The 20,964-nt window shown below is 37.0% G+C and overlaps 1 protein-coding gene across 6 annotated transcripts in view; it reads right to left on the reverse strand.

Moving 5' to 3' along the window:
- Positions 1-20,964, reverse strand: part of RBM41 (RNA binding motif protein 41) — a 123,604-nt gene that overhangs the window by 81,855 nt on the left and 20,785 nt on the right. For all 6 annotated transcript variants that reach the window (XM_062182913.1, XM_062182911.1, XM_062182912.1 and 3 more), the window contains one exon: positions 14,808-15,190. In XM_062182913.1, coding sequence (XP_062038897.1) covers positions 14,808-15,190 — 383 coding nt within the window. The remainder of the gene's footprint in view (positions 1-14,807; positions 15,191-20,964) is intronic.

Raw genomic sequence — 20,964 nt, forward strand, 5'->3', positions numbered from 1 at the left:
CAACAAAGAAAAACCCAAGACCAGATGGCTTCATTGGTGAATTCTTTTAAATATTTAATGGAAATCCTTCTTAAACGCTTCCAAAAAAACTGAAGAGGAAGGAACACTTCAAAACTCATTCCATCACACCATGAATATTCTGATCCAACTCAGATAACAACACTACAAGAAAAGCACAGTCTGGGGCCCACTGTGGTGCAATGGTAAAGCCACTGCCTGCAGTGCCAGCATCTCATTTGGGTGCCAGTTTGAGCCCTAGCTGCTCCACTTCTGATCCAGCTCTCTGCTATGGCCTGGGAAAGCAGTAGAAGATGACCAAAGTCCTTGGGCCCCTGCACCTATGTGGGAGACCTGGAAGAAGCTCCTGGCTTTGGATCAGCCCAGCTCCAGCTGTTACGGTCATTTGTGGAGTGAACCAGCAAATGGAAAACCTCTCTCTCTCTGCCTCTGCCTCTCTGTAACTTTACCTTTCAAATAAATAAATCAATCTTAAAAAAAAAACTTGTCCAAGAAAACATTACAAAAAATAAGAGAAAATTGAATTTCATTATCTTTAGCATCAATCAAGATAATTACATATTAAAAAAAAAGCATAGGCCAATGTCCTTGAGGAATATCGATGTAAGTATCTTAAAAAAGTACTAGCAAATCAAATTTATCAGAACATTAAATGGATCATACACCTTGACCTAGGGAGAATTACCCCTGGGATGAAAGAGGCTTCAACATACAAAGTCAACCAGTGTGTTACAATATATTAACAGAAAGATAAAAATCACATAATCGCCTCAATAAATGCAGACAAAGCACATGGCCAAATTCAACAGTGTAATATTAGTAATGTAATATTAGTCATATATGAAAAGCTCACAACCAAGAACATATTTAATGGTGAGGTGAAAACCTGAAAGTTTTTCCTGTAAGATCAGAAACAAGAGAAGATGCCTACTCTTGCCATGGCTATTCAGCACAGTACTGGAAGTTATAGCCACAGCAATTAGGCAATAAAAAAGTATAAATATCTCCATTCATAAATGAAATGATCATACATGAAGAAAATACTAAGGACTCAACAAAAATATTAGAACTAATACACAAATTCAGTAAAGTTACTGGATACAAAATTAACATAGAAAAATTACTTGTATTTGTATATACTAACAATGAGCACTATTAAGAAAAAGTTAAGACAACAATCTTATTTATAACCTCATTGATAAAAATATTGAGGAATGAACCTAATAACCAAGGAATGAAAGATCTGTACACTGAAAAATAAAAAAAAAATGTTGCTGAGAAAAATTAAAGGTTATACAAATAAGTGGAAAGATTCTGCGTTCATTGGTTAGAATATTTAATATTGTTAAGATTTAATGGTATTCAAATAGATTTACTGATTCAATGTTATCTCTATCAATGTCCTAATGGCATTTTTATAGAAATAGAAAAAAAAATCCTAAAATTCATAAATAACTGAAAATTATCTCAAACAGCCAAAAAAATATTGAGAAAGAACAAAGCTACAGGACTTACACTGCCCTATTTCAAAAGATATTACAAAGTTTCAGTAATCAAAAGAGTATGGTTCTGGCATAAAAACAGATACATAGACCAATGGAATAGACTAGGAAGTCTAGAGATAAACCCACATATCTACGATCAACAGATTTTATAGAAGTGTGCCAAGAATACACATTTGGGAAAACAGTTTCCACAAAGCATAAGAAAACTAGACAGTCACATACAAAATATGGAAATTGGACATTTATTTTATACTAAACACAAAAACCAACTAAAATGAATGAAAGATTTAAGTATAAGACCTGAAACACTGAAACTCCTAGAAGAAAATACAGAGTAGAAGCTTTTTGACATTGGTTTTCATGATGATTTCTTCAACATGACACCAAAAGCACATGCAGCAAAACAAAAACAGATAAGTGAAACTCTATGAAACTAGGGAGCTCTGCATATCCAAGGAAACAATGGCCTGAAAAGGAAACTTATGGAATAGGAGAAAAATATTTAAGAGGTTAATATCTAAAAAATATAAGGAATCCCTATAACTCAATAGCTAAAAAAATCACCTTATTAAAATATGGGCAAAAGATTTTAATAGGCAGTTCTCTACAAACATGAAAAGATGCATAGTCTTACTAATCAACAGGAAAATGTGAATCAAAACTACATTGCAGTGCTTGCTTTGGCAGCACATATACTAAAATTGGAAAACTACATTGCAGGGGTGGGGACGGGGATGGAGATGTTTGGGCTAGTGGTTCAGATGCTGGTTAGGATATCTGCATCCCACATTAGAGTGCCTAGTTCAACTCCTGTCTCTGGCTTATGATTCCAGCTTCCTGCTAATGTAAATGGTGGGAGACACCAGTGATGGCTCAAGTAGTTGGGTTCTTGCCACCCATGGGGGAGACCTGGATTTAGTTCTGAGTTCCTCGCTTTGATCCAGCCCATTCCCAGTCTCTGTGAGCATAGGGGGAGTGAAACAGTGGATGATAGCTTTCTCTATCTCTGCCTCTCAAATAAAATGAAATCACAATGAGGTATCACCTCATACTGATAGAATGGCATTATCGGGGCTGCTGCTGTGGCAAAGCAGGTAAAGCTGCCACCTACAGTGCCAGCATGCCATACGGATGCTGGTTCAAGACCTGGCTACTCCACTTCTGATCCAGCTCTAAGCTATGGCTTGGGAAAGCAGTGGAAGATGGCCCAAGTCCTTGGGCCTCTGCACACACATAGAAGACCTGGAAGAAGCTCCTGGCATCAGATCGGCGCAGCTCCGGCTGTTGTGGCCGTCTGGGGAGTGAACCAGCAGATGGAAGACCTCTCTCTCTCTTTCTCTCTCTGACTCTCCTTCTCTCTGTGTGTAACTGTTTCAAGTAAGGAAATAAATTTTTTTTAAGAAAAAAAGAATGGCATTATCAAAAAACCAGAAAATAACAAGTACTGATAAGAATATGGAGAAATTGGGACCTTTGTGCACTGTTGGGAATAGAAAATGGTACAGTCACTATAGAAAACAGTATTAAAGTTCCTCTGAAAATCAGAAATACAATTACCATACAATCCAATAATCTCACTTCTACCTATTTATCCAAGAGTCTTGAAATCAAGATCTTAAAGATATATACACAGACTCCCATGCTCATTGCTGCATTATTCATAATAGCCAAAATGTGGGAACAACCTAAATTTCTATTGGTGAATGAACAAAGTGGCATACACACACAATGAAATATTATTCATATTTTAAAAAGTACATCTTGTAATTGTCTACAACAAAGCTGAACCTTGATGTGCATATGTGAAATGAAGTAAGATAGTCCCAGAAGGACAGATATTGCACAATTCCACTTATATGAAGTATTTATCGTCAAATCCATCACAGCAAAAAGTAGAATGGTGGTTGCTAGGGACTTGGAAGTTGGGCAAATAAGGAGATGCTGTTCAATAGGTATAAAGTTTTAGTCATGCAAGATAAAAAAGTTTTATATAGATCTATTGTAAAGCAGTGTGCTTACAGTTAACATTGTACACCTAAAAATTTGTTTAAGAGGACAGACCTTGCATTTTTGAAACACCATAAAAAGAGAGAAGAGAAAAAAATGGTTCATATATTAACAAAGCATTAGTTATATCTGCTACAGCTTGAGAAACTAGGGAAGAATTAAGATATGAACAAAAACACAAAGAGCTAGAAAATAGAGCCCACTTAAATAACTATCACTGAAATACATGAATGAATATATTAAATACTGTAAACAAGTAGTAGAACCTTTGTGTCAAAATATTTAAACTTGGATATTTACATATTAACTTTTATGCATTTTGTACCTTAAAGGCAAAGGCATAGAATAACTGATTTGTGATTCACTTAGGTAATTTCAGGTGATCTTGAGTCTTTGCTCTCAAATACTCACCACGAAAGCATCAGAAAATTAATAACCACAGAAAGGGGTGTATGAAAATAGATTCCAGGCTGGCGCCACAGCTCAATAGGCTAATCCTCCACCTTGCAGCGCCAGCATACCGGGTTCTAGTCCCGGTCGGGGCGCCGGATTCTGTCCCGGTTGCCCCTCTTCCAGGCCAGCTCTCTGCTATGGCCCGGGAAGGCAGTGGAGGATGGCCCAAGTGCTTGGGCCCTGCACCCCATGGGAGACCAGGAGAAGCGCCTGGCTCCTGCCTTCGGATCAGCGCAGTGCGCCGGCCGCGGCGGCCATTGGAGGGTGAACCAATGGCAAAGGAAGACCTTTCTCTCTGTCTCTCTCTCTCACTGTCTACTCTGCCTGTCCAAAAAAAAAAATAGATTCCAAGGTTCTCATCAATTAGGAAACTTCCCTTTTAAAAGGGAACATTATAAAAAAATACAGAGAACTTTTGGTAAAAGTGGCTCTGCCAGATCTTGCTTCGACACATCATATATATATATATATATATATATATATATACATATATATATGTATATGTATATTTCAGAAAGTTTATGGAAATGCATATTATGAACTGATGGCTCCGATAGGTCTAAGAATCAAAGGGATCACACAAATAAGACAAGTGTCTGCTAATACTAACTGATAGAATCAAAAAGGGAGAGAAAGATCCAACATGGGAAATGGGATACACAGCAGACTCATAGAATGGCAGGCGTCCTAAACAACACTCTGGCCTCAGAATCAGCCCTTAAGGCATTCGGATCTGGCGGAAGAGCCCATGGGAGTATTGTAGGCATGGAAAGCCAAGACACCATGGAAAAGAAAAAAAAAAGAAGAAGACCTAAATGAAAGATCTCTGTGAGTAAGATCCCACTGGAAAGAAAGGGGCCATCAAAGAAGGAAGTACCTTTCTCTGAAGGGAGGAGAGAACTTCCACTTTGACTATGACCCTATCGGAATAAGATCAAAGTCAGCGAACTCTAAAGGCTTCCATAGCCCTGGCAACTCATGACTAGAGCCTAGGGAGATTACTGACGCCATGAACAGGAGTGTCAAATTGTTAAGTCAGCAACAGGAGTCACTGTGTACTTACATCCCATGTGGGATCTGTCCTTAATGTGTTATCTAATGTGCAGTGATGCTATAACTAGTACTGAAACAGTATTTTTACACTTTGTGTTTCTGCGTGGGTACAAACTGATGAAATCTTTACTAATTATATACTGAATCGATCTTCTGTATATAAAGATAATTGGAAATGAAAAAAAAAAAAAAACCCTGGTGTTAAATTGGAAATGGCATAGAAAATTAATTAATTTTTTAAAAAAAATATTATGTAGGATCTCTGTCTTTAATGTGCTGTACACTCTTATTTAATGCTATAACTGGTACTCCAACAGTATTTTTTTTTCACTATGTGTTGCTATATGGCGGCAAACTGTTGAAATCGTTACCTAATATATACTAAAGTGATCTTCTGTATATAAAGAGAATTGAAAATGAATCATGATGTGATTGGAAGGGGAGAGGGAGTGGGAAAGGGGAGGGTTGCAGGTGGGAGGGAAGTTTTGGGAGGGGGAAGCCATTGTAACCCATAAGCTGTACTTTGGAAATTTATATTCATCAAATAAAAGTTTAATTTAAAAAAAAAAAAGAAAACCTGTATATATTTCAACATTTTTATACCAAAATGAATGTATCTTTTAATTCTATTTTCCATGAACTTTTTGAAGTACCTGTGTACACATATGTCTACATCTACAATATATATTTATATATATGCATATACAAATACACACAAAGATATCGCCATGTATGTTCATACCTGTGAAACAAAAACAGTATCTCCAAGAATTAAGAGGATGAAGCTCTTCGTAGTATCCCTTTGCAATCAATGCACAGCATTGTTTCACATTTCAAACATTACATAAATGGTGTTGTTCTGTATGCATTATTCTGCAGCTAACTTTAAAAAAAACTTTTAAAATTGACTTTAAGCAGTTTTGCATTTACAGAAAAATTAAGACATTATACCAGAGACCTCCCATATGCCACTCACCCAATTTTCCCATTATTAATATCTTAAATTAGAATGTTACATTTGTTGAAATTAATAAGCCAATATGATGCATTACTATTAACTAATAGTTCATTTAAATTTCTCTAGATTTTAGTTAATGTCCTTTTTTCTATTTTAGGATACCATTCAGGTTACCATATTACATTAAATTGTCATGTGTCTTTAATCTCCTCTTGGTTATGGCAGTTTTTCAGATTTTTCGAGTTTTCCACAATCTTGACAGTTTTGAATATTAGCCACGTATTTTATAGGATCCTCCACTGTTAGAATTTCTCTGGTATTTTTCTCATGCTTACACTGGAGTTATGGGTTATTGGGAAGAAGATCACAGAGTGAAAACACACTTTTGATCACATCCTATTGAGCGTACATATTATCAACTTTGATTTATGACAGTTGATGTTGTCCTTGATCACCTGGCTGAGGAGTGACACTCTCACTCTTTGAGGAAGAGTATCTATATAAATTACTTGAAATTCTTTTTCTGGGGACATTTATCTCTTATTTATCTACTCAATCATCTATGAATGTCACACTCATGACTAATTGTTCTGTACTTTGGCTCACTATCCAACATTAATTTATTGAATTTGTTGAACAACATTGGTCATTGGAAGCTTTCAGTTGGCTCTTGTGTTCCTTTAACATACCTCAACAGTGTTTTTATGTTGCTGTTATTTTGGGCAGTTCCTTACTTTCTCGCACTACAAGATGCATAAGTCTCATCGTGTATACCTCCTGCTACCAGTACTAGAAGCAATCACTTCTTCAAGGAGTCCTAGTTCTTGTCATCAGATATAGTATCAGAAATCAATATGTCGATTCTGAGCAAGCTCATAATTACTGCAGTGTCCTATGATTTGGGATCTCTCAACTGACAGAGGAGAAAAATGTGCTAATACTAATAAAAATACTAACAAAAATGTGCTAATACTAATCTGTACATATACACAAATATGTTACATGTGTCCATCTATACCTATGTAAGTTAAACATGAGTTCATACTGGTGTCTCTAACTATAAAATCATTACCACATTGTCCATTCTAGCCTCCTCTTTTAGCTGTAAATTCAACAGTGAGAATCTGTCATTCATTTACTTAAATGTCTCATTCTATTACACATATATAGCAATATAAGCATTGTTAACCAGTATCCCCATGTGACATAAACTTATCAACTAGTATACAATGCTTACATGCTACTGTTCCTATGTCTCTAGTTGTCCAGACTCCATACACTTTCAAAAATACTTAGATCAGTACCTTTTCTCTCATTCCTTCAGTGAAGTTTTTTTTTTTTAATTTTGTAATACAGTTAGATTCTGTATGCCTTGTAATTTTTTTGTTGAAAGCTGAACATAATCTATTAAGTAATAGGAATTGAGCCAAATATGCTAGATTGTCAGCTGTTTTTGTGGTTTTTTGAGAGGCAGAGACCCAGTGAGAAAGTTCCTATATACTGATTCACTCCCTAAATGGCCTGGAATGGCCAGAGAGTTGAAGCTGGGAGCCTAGTACTCAACCCAAGTATCCCACATGGGTGGCAAGGACCGAATCACTTGAGTCATCACCATTTGCCTCCCAGAGTCAGCATTGGCAGGAAGCTGGAATCAGGAGCCAGAACTGGGTGTGCAATCTAGGTACTCTGATATATATAAGGACACTAAACCAGTGTCTTAACACTAGGCTAAATGCCCACGCCTAGCATAAGACTTCATGTTAATCTCTCCAAGAGTTGGGCTGTGCTTAATGCCTGCTCTAGCTGTAGTCAAAGGTTGTGATTTCTTCCACTATCTTTTTGTCTCCCTGGTTTCCTTTGGGTTTCCCTACAAACTCCTTAAACAAAGCCTGAATCTTGCAAGTCTTTTACCTACAACCCAGTTAGCACACTGAAGCCCTGTTGATTTGGAGGTAAGGTGTGAGGGAAAAGGACTCTGTAATGATTTAATCAAGTCTCAATCTTTTTGCAGATCTGTATCTCCAGCCTGTAACCTTCACAAGTGTTTCACAGCTTTTTTTTCCTATCTCTTTGAAGTAATACAGGAAAGCAAGAGGATTCTGGAGATTGGTAAGACTTTGGTAAAGTTGGGGCCAGCACTGTGGTATAGTGGGTAAAGCTGCCACCTGTGGCGCCAGCATCCCATATAGGCACCAGTTTGAGTCCTGGCTGCTTCACTGCCAATTAAGCTCCCTGCTAATGCACCTGGGATAGCAGTGGAAGATGGCCCAAATGCTTGGGCCCCTACACACATGTGGGAGACACAGAAGAAGCTCCTGGCTCTTGGCTTTGGATCAGCCCAGCTGTGGCCATTACAGCCATTTGGGGAGTGAACCAGCAGATGGAAGATTCTTTCTCTCTCTCTCTCTCTCTCTCTCTCTCACCCTGCCTTTCAAATAAATAAATAAATCTTTAAAAAAAAGACTTTGGTAAAGTTGCTGGCCTTGCTGAGTAGCCCTTGGTTGTGTGGAAAGCTGATTGTATCTCAAAATGATCACTTTGCATCTCCTCAGGCTAGAAATGGTATTTTTCCCTTAGCACTTTACCTAGAGAGCCCTTGGAAGGGTTCCTGAAAGTAAAAGTAATGAAAATGTGAGGGGTAGCTTAAGACTGCAGCTCCCAGGAGTTTGTCACTCCTATGCTAGTTTACATTCTACCTCAAGTAATTTGTTAAAGTTACTGCTTAAGCGTTCCTACCAGTTTATGGCTCCAGTGCCTTCTGCTCCCAACAGGCAGATCTGAGATGTAATTTTCTGTAATTGCTTGTCTCTCAAGATTTTGGGGTTGCAGTTTGCCCTGTTACTTCAATTTTCTAATGGATCCAAGAAGAGTCATTGAGTTTTAGTTTGTTCAGCTGTTTTTTTCTTGTTTTAAAATGGGAAGTTCTGACTTCCAAACATTTTATATGCTGGAGCTAAAATCAGAGGTGGGCAACTAGCTGTTTTTTATTTGAAATTAATGTTCATGATATTCATCCATATTGATACTTGTAATTCAATAATTTAAATTTTATCTACTGTATAGTATTCTATTTTATGAATATACCATGTTTTATTTTCCTACTGATGAACATACATGTTGCTTGCAAACAATGCTACAGCAAGCACCCTTGTAAAATCTCCTAATGTGTGTGTGCAAGAGTTTCTCTAAGACAGATATCTAGGTGTGAGACTGCTCACTTACAGTTTATAAGCATCTTCAATTTTACTAGATACTGCCATGAGGTTCATTTTTAGATTTGTTTTATGGGCCGGCACTGTGTTGTTACAGACAGGGCTGCTGCCTGCGATGCCAACATCCCAAATGGGGACCAGTTCAGGACCTGGCTGCTCCACTTTCAATCCAGTGCCCTGCTGATGTGCCTGGGAAGGCAGAGGAAGATGGCCCCTGCACCCATGTGGGAGACCCAGAAGTTTCTGGCTTCCCAGTTCTGGCCATTGTGGTCATTTGGGGAGTGAACCAGTGGATGGAGGATCTCTTTCCTTCTCTCTCTCCCTGTTACCCTGTATTTCAAATAAACAAGTCTTTTAAAAATTTGTTTTATTTGAAAAGCAGAGTGACAGAGCAAGGGGGAAAAGATAGACAGAGAAAGATATCTTCCATCTGCTGGTTCATTTCCTAAAGTGTACCACTGGGCAGCAGGGGCCCAAGTACTCAGGCCATCTTCTACTACTTTCCCAGGCACATTAGCAGGGGGCTAAATTAGAAGCAGAGCAGCTGGTACTTGAACTGATGCTCTAACATGAGATGCTGGCATCACAGGCACTGGCTTAACACTCTGTGCTACAATGCTGGCCCCTGTCATGATGTTCTTACAACTGGTTATATTCATTTATGTTCTCCCAGTGGTGTATCAGAATTTTTAATATTTGTATGTTCACCAGTAGTTAGCATTGTTAGGCCTTTAAGTGCAGGTCAACATACCAGTGTTAAAGGATATGTATCCTTGTGGTTTTATTTTATATTTCTCTAATTATAGTACTCATGAGATTTCTTAAGTTTATAAGCCATTCATGTTTGCACCTCTATGAATTGTCTGTTTATTGTCTGTATTCTAATCATTTTTTATTTGATTTGTTTTGCTTTTCTTATTTATTTGTAGGCAAGGGGTTTCTTAAAACAACTCAAAAGGCACAAACCAACAAATAAAATATTCATTATATGATAGCTTTAAAATAAAAGATCTGGGGCCAAAATTGTGGCAAAGTGGATTAAGCTGCCACCTGTGATGCTGGCATCCCATATGGGGGCCTGTTCAAGACCCAGCTGGTCCACTTCTGATCCAGCTCCCTGCTAATATGCCTAGGGAAAGCAGAATAAGATGGCCCAAGTCCTTGGGCCCCTGTACCTACATGGGAGAACCAGAAGAAGCTCCAGGCTCCAGGTTTCGGCCTGGCACAGCCCTGGTTGTTGTGGCCATTTGGGCAGTGAACCAGCAGATGGAAGCTCTCTATGTCCCTTCCCTCTCTCTAACTCTGCCTTTCAAGTACATACAAAATAAATCTTTAAAAAATAAATAAATAAAACGGCTGGCGCCGTGGCTCACTTGGCTAATCCTCCGCCTGCGGCGCCAGCACTCCAGGTTCTAGTCCAGGTTGGGGTGCCAGATTCTGTCCCGGTTGCTCCTCTTCCAGTCCAGCTCTCTGCTGTGGCCTGGGAAGGCAGTGGAGGATGGCCCAAGTGCTTGGTCCCTGCACCTGCATAGGAGACCAGGAGGAAGCACCTGGCTCCTGGCTTCAGATCGGTGCACACTGGCCGTGGTGGCCATTTGGGGGGTGAACCAATGCAAGGAAGACCTTTCTCTCTGTCTCTCTCTCTCACTGTCTAACTCTGCCTGTTAAAAAAAAAATGAAAGATTTTTACTCTATGAGACATCAAAAACAATGTTAAAATGATGAACCACTTACTGGGACAAAGTATTTGCTAAATAAACAGTAATGATTTGTGTCCAGAATTTAAAAGTATTATTTTAGGGGGCCTGGTGTTGTGGCATAGTGGGTTAAGCTACTGCCTATGACACCAGCATCCCAGATGGGCATTGGTTCAAGTCCTGGCTGCTTCACATCTGATCTACTCCCTGCTAATGCACCTGGGAAAACAGCAGAAGATGGCCTAAGTGCTTGGGCCCTTGGCACCCATATGGAAGACCAGGAAGGTGTTTCTGGCTCCTGGCTTTGACCTGGCCCAGCCCCAGCCGTTGCAGCCATTTGGGGAGTGTATCAGTAGATGGAAGACCTCTCTCTCTCTCCCCCTCTCACTCTCCCTCTCCCTCTCTCTTTGCCTTTCAAATAAATAAATCTTTTAAAAAAGTGATATATGATTTTTTTGAATAAATAGAAAAAATAGGCTGGCGCCGTGGTTTAACAGGCTAATCCTCCGCCTTGCAGTGCCGGCACACCGGGTTCTAGTCCCGGTTTGGGCGCCGGATTCTGTCCCGGTTGCCACTCTTCCAGGCCAGCTCTCTGCTGTGGCCAGGGAGTGCAGTGGAGGATGGCCCAAGTGCTTGGGCCCTGCACCCGCATGGGAGACTGGGAGAAGCGCCTGGCTCCTGGCTTCGGATCAGCACGATGAGCCGGCTGCAGCGGCCATTGGAGGGTGAACCAATGGCAAAAAGGAAGACCTTTCTCTCTGTCTCTCTCTCACTATCCACTCTGCCTGTCAAAAAACAAAACAAAACAAAACAAAATAATCAAAGGACAAAGGAGTAGAACAGTTAACTCACAGAGGATTGCTGAAAGCCTAATAAATTTATCAACACCTGCATAAGTTCACTGGAAATCAGGGACATGCAAATTAAAATAATGAGATACCTTTAAAATCTTCTAGGCAAAATAAAGTCTGATGATACAAAGTCTTAGCAAGCATGCAAAGAAGCTCTCTGAAATCCTGCTAAAAGTTGAAGATATGCACACCTAATATCTTAGTAATTCCACTCCTAGGGATACAATTTAGAATGGTGATTCTTAAAATATTATTATCAGACTAGCAGCATCTCCTGGGAACTTTCTGGAAATGCAAAGTTTCAAGCCCTACTCTAGATCTATGAAATCAAAAATTCTGGGAGTAGAGCCCAATAATCTGTATTTTTTTTTACTTTTTTATTGTATTTATTTGAGACAGAGAGAGGGAGGGAGGGAGAGAGCACGTGTGAGAGAACACTATCTTCCATTTACTAGGGATGGGCCAGGTCTCCCACATGGTGGCATGGACTCAACTACTTAAGTCATCACTTGTTGCCTCTCAGCATATGTACTAGAAGAAAGCTGGAATCAGGATTGGAGCTAGCATTCAAAGCCAGGAACTCAAATAGGCATCCCAACTGGCTTTTTAATTAACAGCTAGGCCAAATATCTGCCTCACAATGTGAGGTTTTTTTTTTTTTTTTTTTTTTTTACAGAGTTAGTGAGAGAGAGAGAGACAGAGAGAAAGGTCTTCCTTTTTCGTTGGTTCACCCTCTAATGGCCGCTGCAGCTGGCACGCGGCGCTGATCCGAAGCCAGGAGCCAGGTGCTTCCTCCTGGTCTCCCATGCGGGTGCAGGGCCCAAGGACTTGAGCCATCCTCCACTGCCTTCCCGGGGATACAGCAGAGAGCTGGACTAGAAGAGAAGCAACCGGGACAGAACCGGCGCCCCAACCGGGACTAGAACCTGGAGTACTGCCGCCGCAGGCAGAGGATTAGCCAAGTGAGCCGTGGTGCCGGCCCATAATGTGTTTTAATATGTCCCTTAGGTGATTCTGATACATACTACATATTTGAGAATCACTACAATAGAACAACACTTTCTCTCCCAACCTGAGAGCTACTGGAAGAACTGCATTTTACATTGTGGCCCACACATAAATCATATATATATATCACACAAGAAACAAAAGCTTTAAGAAAACAGTAATTACCCTCATTGTATGGAATGCACTTTGATAATTTCTATTCTATTTCATTTTTTAAAAACCTGCTGGTTGTGACCTACTAATTGTAACTTAATTTTTCTGTCTTAAAGAAACTCTTGCATGTGTACTAATGTTTGGTGCAGAATTATCTGTGATAGTAAATAATGGATGGGACAAATACTCAGGAAATTGGGCAAATGGATTATAGTATACTTCTACAATGGAACATTATATAGCTCTTCTAGCACTACACTAGAAATAAATTTCAAAACATTACATATACTGAGCCAAAATAGCAAGTCTTAGAAGGATATTTAGTTTCAAAATGTGCACAACACTATTATAAATACAGAGGCTCCTCAGCTTCCAGTAGGGTTATGACAGGATAAACCCATTGTAAATCAAAAATACCAGAAGTCAAAAATGCATTTGATACATCTAACCTACCAAACATTAAAGTTTAGCAACACAGCACACTGTAGAGTATTGGTTGTTTACCCTCAAGATCACATGGCTGACCAGGAGCTGGGGCTCACTGCCACTGCCCAGCATCACCAGGGAGTATCATGCTGCATATCATTATACCCTGGAAAAGACCAAAATTCAAAATCCAAAGTACAATTTCTACTAAATGCATGTTCCTTTTGCACCATCGTAAAGTCCAAAAACTGTAAGCTGATTTATTTTGTAATTTGGGGTTGTCTGTATAGGCAGATGTAGTAAAAAATATAAAAATGTGCATGGTAATGGCAAATAGCAAATTCAGGAGAGTGGTTACATCTGGAAAGGAGAAAGAAGAGGATTGGTGAGGAATACATGGAAGTCTCCAGGTACATCTATAATGCTTTACTATTTTTTAAATTAAGGAAATATGGAAACCATTAAGAATTGATAAAGATGGCTGGCTAGTTACACAGGTGTCTGCCATATTATCTTACATAACTTTTGGCATATTAGTAATATTTCATAATAAGAAGTAAAAAAATCCTTCTATACTTGAACTATCAGGAAGAATACATTAGAAATTCTATCACCCAAAGGAAGCTGCTTTAATATCTCTTATCTATCATGGCTTTTTAGAAAAATTCAGAGAGGATCAGAAACAGACATTATTTTTTGTTTTGTTTTTTAAAATTAGATAAAACGAAGTATATGTTCTAGGCTTATGTTGCTTCTTTGGATGACATAGTGATGAAGTTTTCCATTCCAGATGTAACATATGAGGGAGTCTTCAAAAAGTTCATGGAAAATACAGATTATCTTTTAATTCCATTTGACATGAATTGTTTGAAGTATCCTAATACAGCATGAATATCAAATTATTTGATCAAAGATTATTTACGATTACTTGGTTATGTTTGTCAATTTTTAAAGTCTTAGAGGACCTGTGTTTTCACTCTGATGCCCTGCCAATGCAATTGAAATCATATGTCATATGAATGCAAGGTGGAGCATCCTGAAGAGAAAACCTGTGTTAACAGTAAACACTTCTCACAACCAAGGTCAATTATTTACTGATTAATTCCAGAAGCATCATGGCTACCAATCATGGTGGTCCTACGAATACTGCTTAATTATTACAAGGAAGTCAGAAGTTACTTTTCTATTAATTCAGGATTTTTTAGTAGGTCTGGATGAGTGTCATCAGGATATTTAAAATTCTAAAGGTAGTTCAGGAAGTTAGAAAAGCACAAAGAACATCATAGAAAATATGCTACTTATATGGTATGCAGAGAATGAATAGTCAAGGTCAAGGACAAACACAATCACTGTGCCTATGTCATGATTCTTTGGTAAAACCAAAGGTAATTTAAAAAGTATTACTTTAAGTAGAAGTAAATAAAAATGAAAACAACTCATGTTGTTTTTCTTGGTTTGGCCTATACCTTGTTTGGCTCCCCTGGATTATATGAAGAAAACATAGGAATTTTTCGGATTTCTTCCTCTGACAAACGATTTCTCTGGATCTCATCTTCTGGGACAAATTCTATTGGCTGCGTCAGCTTCTTAGGCGAAAAATCAATAACTTTTGCCACATGGAGACCTGGACCTTTACCCTGTGCTGCCTGTTTTCCCTCGTCCTCGAGTAATGATGGGTTCTCAGCTGTGCCACTATCTCCCACTGATGAAGCTGAGATCAGTGAGTGGGAAGCAAAGGGTTCACCTCTCATAAGTTGGAACTCTTCAAGACGTTTTTTCATTATCATCTCTTGGTAAAAATTTTCCAGGTTGTTCATGGGATCACCTTTGTTCTTCTTATGGGGTTCATCTGGATTAAGACAAAGAGATAGGGAAGTTCTACAAAACCTACCAATACAGCCTTTGACAAATTAATAAAAATTAAATCCTGTATCACATATATAGAAACTTCTAGGGCAAATCTTCACAACCTGTGACAAATGAGAATAGTATGTAGCTAGCTACTTCTTGCAGTACATCTCAAGAAAGGCCAGAACTATGGTGAGGCAAGAAAGACACCTGGGCCTTTCAGGGTCATGCAAGTACCAGGGTATTTCAGAAAGTCCATAGGAAATGGAATTAAGATGTTTATTTTGGCATAAAAATTGTTGAAATTCAGGCACACAAGGGGTCTTCAAAAAGTTTATAAAAATACATAGTATGACAAAACTATGCATGGATTTAAAAATTTTTTGTGTCCCCCAAAATCATTTAATTCCATTTTTTACATGAATTTTTTGAATTATCCTCTTACAAGCACCTGGAACTGCTAAGGACATTTTAAAAATATAACCAGGATGGCAACATCATACTTCACAAAATTAATAATAATTCTTTAGTATTGCCTAACTTTAAGCTCATAATCAAATTCCCCTGATTATCTCAAAGATAGTTTTTATATTTGGTTATTCAATTTATTCAATTTCAATTGGGATTTAAACTGGTCTTTGGCTGTTATTATCTCTTAAATCTCTTTCTCCTTTATTCTAAAAGTGTCCTCCCTTCCCACACCTCCAGCTCATCTCCTACCCCATACATTTATTAGAGAAACCAAATTTGTTCTATGAACAAGTGGATATTATGAGTTGTTTCTTAATGGTAATGTTTAACTTATTCCTCAATCTCCTATTTCTTGGCCATTAAATCTCAAACTATTCAAGTTAATATAGTAGCCACTGGCCACATATGTCTATTTAAATTACTTTTTAAATATCAGTTCCTCAAACTTAGCACATTTCAAGTGCTCAACAGCCACATGTGTCTAGTGGATACCACACTGGACAGCAGAAATAGACTATTTATGTCACTGTAGAAAGTTGCACTGGACAGTGATGATCTATAGGTTCAGTAGTTTTAGGCAAGAATCCTTCATAGATGTGAACTTTCTATTGCATCATGTCATAAGGTGCATCGTGTTTGAAGGTCACATTTTTAATGATGCTGAAATTGGTAAGTGGATTCAAGTGGCATTACTCTCATCATTCCATTATTAAATTCTTCTATTCATCTCTAACCTAAGGGATTTTACATCCACGAGTGATCATTATCAAGATCTATTAATTTATTAGAAGTTGAAAGATGGAGCATTTCTAATTCTATTATTTCTTTTATATTTATTGTGTGGAACTCTATAGTGAACTTACCGTCATCAACTACTTGACTTCTCTTATACAGGAAAGGTAGGAAAAATGTTGATTTTTTTTCCTCCATTATGTACCAATTATGAAAAAAATGAGTTAGTACCTTAGAAATGTCCAATGGTTATCAATATTTTAGTATGAGAATATGTATTTTCACATATTTCATGTGTTTCAATTAAATGTAATAATTCCTTTCAGTGGTCAAATTACTTAGGATCAGTGGAATCCCCTTCAAATCGCCTGCTGTATAGTTTAATGACTTCCTGGCACAGCAAGATATCCTACGTTAATCTCACACAAACCCAAATCTGTTATATTATCTCCAAGTATCTCTCATTCCTTCTAGTGAGAAGTGATAGTTAGAAACTACAGTGTGTTGCTAGGTATGCTCACTACTGTTGAGTTATTGTTCCTAGGCCTTCTGATTGAACAGAATCAGTACATTTTTAGGAGATTATGATGCCATATTGGTATTTTCAATTCAAATATAAGTTTGCAAGTTTTCTACTTAAACATCTTGATGTTAAACTTACATCTCTTTCCTTATATGCTTAAAATAGTGGCTCCTAATATTAGCAAAATTATTTATTAGCTTCTTTCTACAATACACTTAAAGAATTTTAATATATCAATAACAATACTGTTGTGACTCTCAACAATAAAACCACTGAATGCAGTTTTATATTTCTTTGCAGTTACTTTTGCCCTTAGAATATATCCTATTAGAAATATACAACTATTGTTTTAAAGTCACTATAAGTAACTGATTTCTCTGTAGGTTATGCTACCAACTTTATAATTAGGTTCATTTGCTTCAGGTTGTTTTGGAATTTCAGGGATTGATTATTTTTCCTTTTTGATTAAATGTTTAATTATGTAAAACATTTACATGGATCTAAAGTGAAAACTTTCATACAGTACCTTAACAGAAGTCTCACTTCCATCTCTGTCCCCTTCATCCCATTCCCTTCCTTCCCCATAAATAATATTTTTATTAGGTTTGGTTTATGGTTCCATTGTTTCTTTTTGAAAATATAAGCAAATAAGCATATATATACACACACACACACACATATAATTGATTAGTTACATTCCTCTCCTACATAAAAGGCAACTCATAAACACTGTTATACAACTTACAATTTTGCATTTAACAATGTATTCTGTAGATAATTTCATATTAATATGTAGAGCTCTTCTTTCTTCTTGTAGCTGTATTGTACTCCATTGTGTGGATGTAAATAGTTTACTCAACTACTCCCCTACTGATATACTTTGGTCTTATGCTATTATGAATAATGCTCTGATAAACAACACTGTGCATACGCAATTTGGCATTTTTCCAGTATAGCTCAGAAATATACTGTAAGAAGTGGAATAGCTGAGACAAATGGTAAATGTATATGTAATTTCTCTGTATATTGCTAAATTTCACTCTGTAGGAGTCATATTATTCTGTATTTCCACCAGCAAGGCATAAGAGTATTTAGAAAGTATTTTTTAAGATCCCCCCAAAAAATCCAAAAAAAGCACTAAACATTACAGAAAAGATAGGTAAATTCAACTACATTGAGAATGTGTGTTCCTCAAAAACGTCATAGAGATGGGGGAAAAGGTCACAGAATACAAACAGGTATTTGCTACACAAATAACTATTAGAGAATGTGAATACAGACTATATATCATATTACATATCATTACATATTACAAATCATTAAGAAAACGATGGACAACCACCAGGAAATGTACAAAAAGATTGAAGAGATATTCCACAAAGCTAATAAATGTAGGCAAAAGTCACTAGCCATATTAGGATTCAGGAAGCTAAATTAAAAAGGGAATGAGATACTAAAAGAAAATCAATATATTGGCAAAGATGAAAAAGAATATCAATACCACATGTAAGACATTATTTCAAAAAGAGGAAGGAAAATAGAATTAAAAGTTAAATTTATTTTGGTGTAAAACATTTTTTTGGATTTCTTTTTTATAGAAAACTTTCATTTAATAAATATAAATTTCGAAAGTAGAACTTTTAGATTATAGCAGTTCTTCCCCCCATAACTACCTTCCCACCCGCAAACCATTTCATCTCCTACTCCCTTTCCCATCCTACTCTTCATTAAGATCCATTTTTAATTATCTTTATATACAGAAGATCAGCTCTATACTAAGTAAAGATTTGAACACTTAGTGCAAAACATTTTTAAAGTTAATAAATATGAGGGATCTTCAAAAAGTTTGTGGAAAAAACACATACTATGAAAAATGTACATGTAGATTTCAAGATTTTTACACCAAAATAAACTTAACTTTAATTCCATTTTCCCATGATCTTTTTGAAATATCCTTGTGTTGTAAGGTTATAGAGCAAGTAGAACTGGGTAAATATACTAATGTATATTCTCAAAAATATGTATTTGGTGACCAATATGAGCCAGGCAATATCCTAGGTTATAGAAATAGATCAATAAAGATCTCTATTTTCACAGAGCTAGTGAATTATATGTTAGGTTATGAATGATATGAAAAAGAAAAAAATAGAGTACAGTAAAACTGGAAGAACTAGGAGGTAATAGTGATGATCACTGCAATTTTTATGTTGATCTGGATAGGCCTCATTGATTAGGTGACATCTGAGTGAAGATCTGAATTAAAGTAAGCAACCTATTATGTGAATAACAAAGTAAGGGCCCAAAGTGGTAGAATGTTTCAAAAAATTTAAAGATTGAAAGCATACAAAGTATGTTCTCTGACCACAATGGAATAAACTTATTGACTCATTAACATAAAAAGCATTAGAAAACACAAATATCTAGAAATTAAACAACACATAAATAAACCAAGATCAAAGAACTCTCAAAGGACATTTAAAATATTTTTAACTGCATGAAAATGAAAATGCAACTTACCAAAATGTATGGATGTAGCTAAAACAGTGCTCAGAGAGAAATGGATAGAGCTAACTCTATCAGAAAAGAAGAATGTTTTTCAAATTTATAACCTGAGCTTCTAAGTTAGGAAACTAGAGAAAGAGTAAACTAAACACAAAGCAAGCAGAAGAAAATAAGTAATAAATATCAGATAATGAATCAATCCAACAGAAAAAAAAGAAAAGAAAATCAACAAAACCAAAACCTGGTTCTTTGAAGAGTTTAAACAAATATCAAGGGGCCAGCGATGTGGCGTAGAGGGTAGAGCTGCCATATGAAGTGCTGGCATCCCATATGGGCACCAGTTCGAGTCCCAGTTTCTCCTCTTCTGATCCAGCTCTCTGCTAATGGCCTGGGAAAGCAGTAGTAAATGTTTCAAGTCCTTGTCCTCCATTGCTTTAAACACTCAATGAAATCCCAATCAAAATCATATAAAAGTGTGTGTGTGTGAGATTTGATAAACTGATTCTAAAATTTCTGTGGAAAGGCAAAATGTCAAAAGCAACAAAATACTTTTGAAGAACGACAAAGTATAAATAATTGTTCTTTTACTGTACCAGATATCAAAACATTATAAAGCTAGACCATATGGTATTGATTACAGAATAGTTCCAAAAATCAAAGAACAAAAGAGAGAATTCGGAAAATTATTCAACCATATATGAACACACAGTATATGACAGAGGTAGCAATGCAATAACAGCTCAGGGACAAAATTTTCATTATATGACATTGTGAATACATGAATACATGAAGTAAAAGAAACTGGAACCCTATGTTTTACCACATACATAAAACAATTCCAGGTACATTAAAGACTTAAATGTAAAAGACAAAAATCATCAAGCTTTTAGAATAAAGAACGGTATCTTCCTGTACTAATGGTAGGGAGAGTTTTATTAATCAAACCACAAAAGCACCAAGTATAAAGGGAAAATTAGTAACCTGTACTCACTACATAAAAATGAAAAACTTAGTTCATCAAAAGATACCATAAAAGCAATGAAATTATAAGCCATGGAATGGGAATAGCCATTTTCAAGACACAACCAAGAAAGAATAAGTATCTACAACAATAGAGAACTTGTACAAATGTATAAGAAAATGAATATAAGATTAGAAAAGAGAGTTGGAGATAGAATATTCAGGATATATAATCCCAATACTTTCCTAAAATATCAATGTTCTGAAAGACACACACACACACACACTCACAAACTCGCTCTCGCTCTCTCTCTGCAGGGGAACAGTTCTAAAGAAAACTAAATGCAAATTTGTGATCTCTCATTATATCCTGGATTTAAAATTGAGAAATCTGATTGCAAATTTTATGAGGGGCCTTCAAAAAGTTCATGGAAAAAGAATATTATGAAAAAAACTATGCATGGATTTCAAACTATTTTGCATCAATTCAAAATTATTGGGCCGGAGCCATGGCTCACTTGGTTAACCCTCCGCCTGTGGCGCTGGCATCCCATAGGGGTGCCGGGTTCTAGTCCCAATTGCTCCTC

The sequence above is a fragment of the Lepus europaeus genome, chromosome X (genome assembly GCF_033115175.1).
Source record: "Lepus europaeus isolate LE1 chromosome X, mLepTim1.pri, whole genome shotgun sequence".
Lineage (NCBI taxonomy): Eukaryota > Metazoa > Chordata > Mammalia > Lagomorpha > Leporidae > Lepus > Lepus europaeus.